This window comes from Phaseolus vulgaris, chromosome 4 (genome assembly GCF_000499845.2).
Source record: "Phaseolus vulgaris cultivar G19833 chromosome 4, P. vulgaris v2.0, whole genome shotgun sequence".
Taxonomy (NCBI): Eukaryota; Viridiplantae; Streptophyta; class Magnoliopsida; order Fabales; family Fabaceae; genus Phaseolus; species Phaseolus vulgaris.
Window position 1 is genome coordinate 14,926,202 of NC_023756.2, and position 4,223 is coordinate 14,930,424.

General features: G+C 48.2%; 1 protein-coding gene across 1 annotated transcript; it reads right to left on the reverse strand.

Moving 5' to 3' along the window:
• Positions 1 to 1,055: 1,055 nt before the first annotated feature.
• Positions 1,056 to 1,448, reverse strand: LOC137838335 (uncharacterized). Its single transcript, XM_068647581.1, has one exon. It carries the CDS (start codon positions 1,446 to 1,448, stop codon positions 1,056 to 1,058), a length of 393 nt encoding a protein of 130 aa, XP_068503682.1.
• Between the last annotated feature and the right edge of the window lie 2,775 nt (positions 1,449 to 4,223).

Sequence of the window (4,223 nt, forward strand, 5' to 3'; positions counted from 1 at the left end):
GGTCAACGGGCAGGATCAATAAGCATGCAAACTTAATGAACTTGGAAACTTTGATAAACTTCGAAACCTTCTTTATTGGGTGGCCTCGTTAAAAATCCTCCTTAGGGAAAAAAGAGTGCCCCCTTGAAAAACTGTTTTAACTGAAACTGCTTTAAACTGTTCAAGTTAATCACTACTTACAATGCTTTAACTGTAATAAAACTTGAGATGGGTGGCGTTCCAAGTACGAGGAATTGCCCCTCCTTCCAGTGTCTCCAAGCGGTAGGCGCCGTTCCCGAGTGCTTCGGTTATTCTAAACGGTCCTGTCCACTTGGGCGACAATTTGTTCTCCATCTCGTACTGGTGGGCCTTCCTCATCACCAGGTCGCCATCTCTGAATTGCCTTGGTCTTATTCTAGAGTTGTAATTGCGTTCAACTCTTCTCTTCACTGCTTCAGCCTTCACCCGTGCTTCCTCCCTGACTTCATCCAGCAAATCCAAATTCATTATCCTTTCTTCATTCGAGTCTTCCGACACGAAGTTCTGGAATCTCGGCGAGCTTTCCTGGATTTCAACTGGAATCATTACATCACACCCGTACACCAAACTAAACGGGGTTTCATGGGTTCCTGATTGCTCAGTGGTATGATATGCCCACACTATACTGGGAACTTCTTCAGTCCAAGACCCCTTGGCTTTCTCCAACCTCCCCTTCAACCCTCTCAACAAAACCCGATTGGCTGACTCCAATTGCACATTCGTTTGTGGGTCCTCCACAAAAGCAAACACCTATTGTATTCCAACATCCCCACACAGCTTCTTCAATAGGTGACTTGCAAACTGAGTCCCATTATCTGATACCAAACGCTTAGGCACACCAAACCGACACACAATATTCTTCCACACGAAACTCTGAATCTTGTGCGTGGTGATCTGGGCTACTGGTTCTGCTTCAATCCACTTCGTGAAGTACTCGATCGCCACAACCAAGTACTTCATTTGCCTGATCGCAAATGGAAAGGGTCCCAGAATATCGATTCCCCACATTTGGAACGGCTAGGGGCTGTAAATCGACTTTAGCTCTTCTGGAGGCGCCTTGTGCCAATCGGCGTGCTGCTGGCATTGCTTGCAACACTGGCATATTTCTTGCAATCTTCCCTCATTGTGGGCCAATAATAACCTGCACGGAGAGTTCTTGTTGCCAAAGCTCGACCTCTGATGTGACTCCCACAAATCCCCTCATGAAGCTCAGCCATAATTCTCATGCACTTCTCTCCATGTACATATACTAAAAGAGGATGTGTAAACCCAAACCTGTACAACTCGCCATCAACGAGGGTGAACCTGCTGGAGTTCTTCTTTATCTTTCTAGCTTCTGTCGGGTCCATTGGGAGCACGCCATCCGCCATGTAGCGCTGGTATGGTGTTATCCATGTATCTAGCTCATGGATAACACAAACTTGCATCATCTTTACCTCTCCCACTGGATGTGCTCTAACTCTCGGCGTCCTCAAAGTCTCCTAAGTCAAGGATCTATGACTCCTCGCCATCCCTTCCATTGACTTGCAAATTTGAAGAACCTGGTGATCTGCCACAAATGCTCGAGGTGTCTTCAAAGTTTCCTGTATGACAGTCCTCTGTCTGCCCCCCCTTGCCCGAACTGGCGAGCTTTAGCAAGTCAGCTCGGGCATTCTGCTCCCTTGGCACGTGTACCACTCCAAACAAAACGAAAGATCTTTGGCCTGAAACTTGCCAGTTACCTGCCCAGTAACCAACAACGAATCACTCTTGGCCATCAGCACCTTTGCTCCCATCTCCCTTGCCAACAAAATTCCGGCGATCAAAGCCTTTTACTCCGCTTGATTATTGCTGGCTTTGAAGGCAAACCTCAGAGATTGTTCTATCAACACACCGTTAGGCCCCTCCAAAATAAATCCAGCTCCGCTACCCAACTGGTTAGACGACCCATCCACCGAGAGCACCCAACGGAAATCTACCCCCGCACTCTGCATTGTTTCAAAAGATAGCTCGACCACAAAGTCAGCGAAGATTTGCCCCTTGATCGGTCCTCGGGGCTCATACTTAATATCGAATTCTGACAACTCCACCGCCCATTTTACCATCCTCCCCGCTACATCCGGTTTCTTCAAAACCTTCTGGATGGGTAAATCAGTCATTACTAACACTGTAAAGCTTTGGAAGTAATGACGCAACCTCATCGCCGAAAACAGAACCGCCAGCGCTGCTTTCTCTAAGGCCTGATATCTCACTTCTGGGCCCTGTAACACTTTACTAACTAAATAGATAGGTTTCTGGACTTGATCTTGATCCTGGACGAGTACCGCACTTATTGCCTTCTCAGTTATGGCAAAATACAACCTGAGGGAAGTTCCCATTTGAGGTTTACACAGAACCGGCGGGCTCGCCAAATACTCTTTGAGCTTCACAAAAGCTTCTTCACACTCCCTCGTCCAGACAAACCTGTTATTCCTCTTCAGACATTGGAAGTATGGGTGGCCTTTCTCTCCACTGGCAGATACGAATCGAGACAGGGCGGCCATCCGGCCTGTGAGCTGTTGCACTTCCTTTACGGTGGCAGGACTCCTCATCGCCAAAATGGCGGTACACTTGTCGAGATTTGCCTCGATTCCCCTCTCAGTCAAGAGAAATCCCAGAAACTTCCCTGCCTCCACACCGAAAAATGCACTTCTCGGGATTCAATTTCAGCTTGTACTTGGCTATCGTAACGAACAGCTCTTCCAGGTCAGTAACGTGCCTGCTCTTTTCCAGAGATGTCACGACCATATCGTCAACATATGCTTGCACATTCCTCCCAAGCATAGGCGCAAGCACCTTATCTATTAGCCTCTGGTACGTGGCTCCCGCATTCTTCAGCCCAAAGGGCATCACCTTGTAGCAAGAACACGACCTTTCCGTCATGAAAGCATTCTTTTCCTCATCCATCGGATGCATCTTAATCTGGTTATATCCCGAGAAGGCGTCCAAGAAATTGAGCAATTTACACCCTGACGCACTGTCCACCAGGGCATCTATACTTGGCAAAGGATAAGAATCCTTTGGACAGACTTTATTTAAATCTGTAAAATCAACGCACATTCGCCATTTCCCATTGCTCTTCTTGACCAGAACGACATTGGCGAGCCATTCCGGATATTGGATCTCCCTGATATGACCTGCCGCAAGGAGTTTCTGCGTCTCGTCCCTGATCACCTGTCTCTTTTCTTCGTTAAACTTTTCTCTTCTTTGTCGGACTGGCTTGACCTAAGGATCCATTGCTAAGCGATGACACAAGAAATCAGGATCGATTCCCGGCATGTCTGAAGCAGACCATGCAAATGCGTCCAGATGCCTATTTATTACCTTGGCGATCTGGTCTTGTGTCTAGCCATCTAAAGTCTTCCCCAGCTTAAACGTTTTGCTGCCAATCTTCTTCTCATGCCAATCCCCGACCGACTGAGGCCTCTTCTCACTGGCGATCAGTGCTCTCGCAATTCCCGACTCCCTGGCGACTTCTGGGCAGTCCTTCTCTTCCTCAACCCGAGCGGCGTTTTCGTACCTCGCCTCAACATCCGCCATGACCACATCCCTTTCAGTGGTCACCTCAAATGTTGTGTTCCCCACTCGCCGATTTTCCTGTTCAGACTCCACACCAGGGGGCGGCGTTGTGGTTACATGGCACACTGATCTCTTGTTCTTGAGGTTGTTCTCGTAGCACTTCTTTGCCTCCTTTTGATCAGAGCGGATGGTGATGACCACCCCCTCCATTAAAGGTAACTTGACCTTCATGTGCCTCATTGAAGGCACAACTCCTATCCTGTTGAGTGTTGGCCTTCCCAACAGGATATTATATGCCGAAGGAGCGTTCACAACAAGGTACCTGATCTTCTCTGTGCGCGAGGCCAACCCATCTGTGAACGTCGTTCTTAACTCAATGTTCCCTCTGACCTCCACTTGATCACCAGCAAAACCGTACAAGCATCCCCCATATGGCCTCAGCTGGTCAAAGGATAACTGTAACTTTTCGAAAGTCGGCCAAAACATCACAACTTCCTTGATCGACCAACACCCGATGAACCATCCTCCCCGCCGTAACAAGCGAGATTACAATGGGATCATTGTCATGAGGCACAACATCCCTAAGATCTTCTTTGGTCAACGTGATGTCCACGTCGGGCAAGTGATCCTCAAAAGCCTCCATTGACATCACGGACCTTGCATATTTC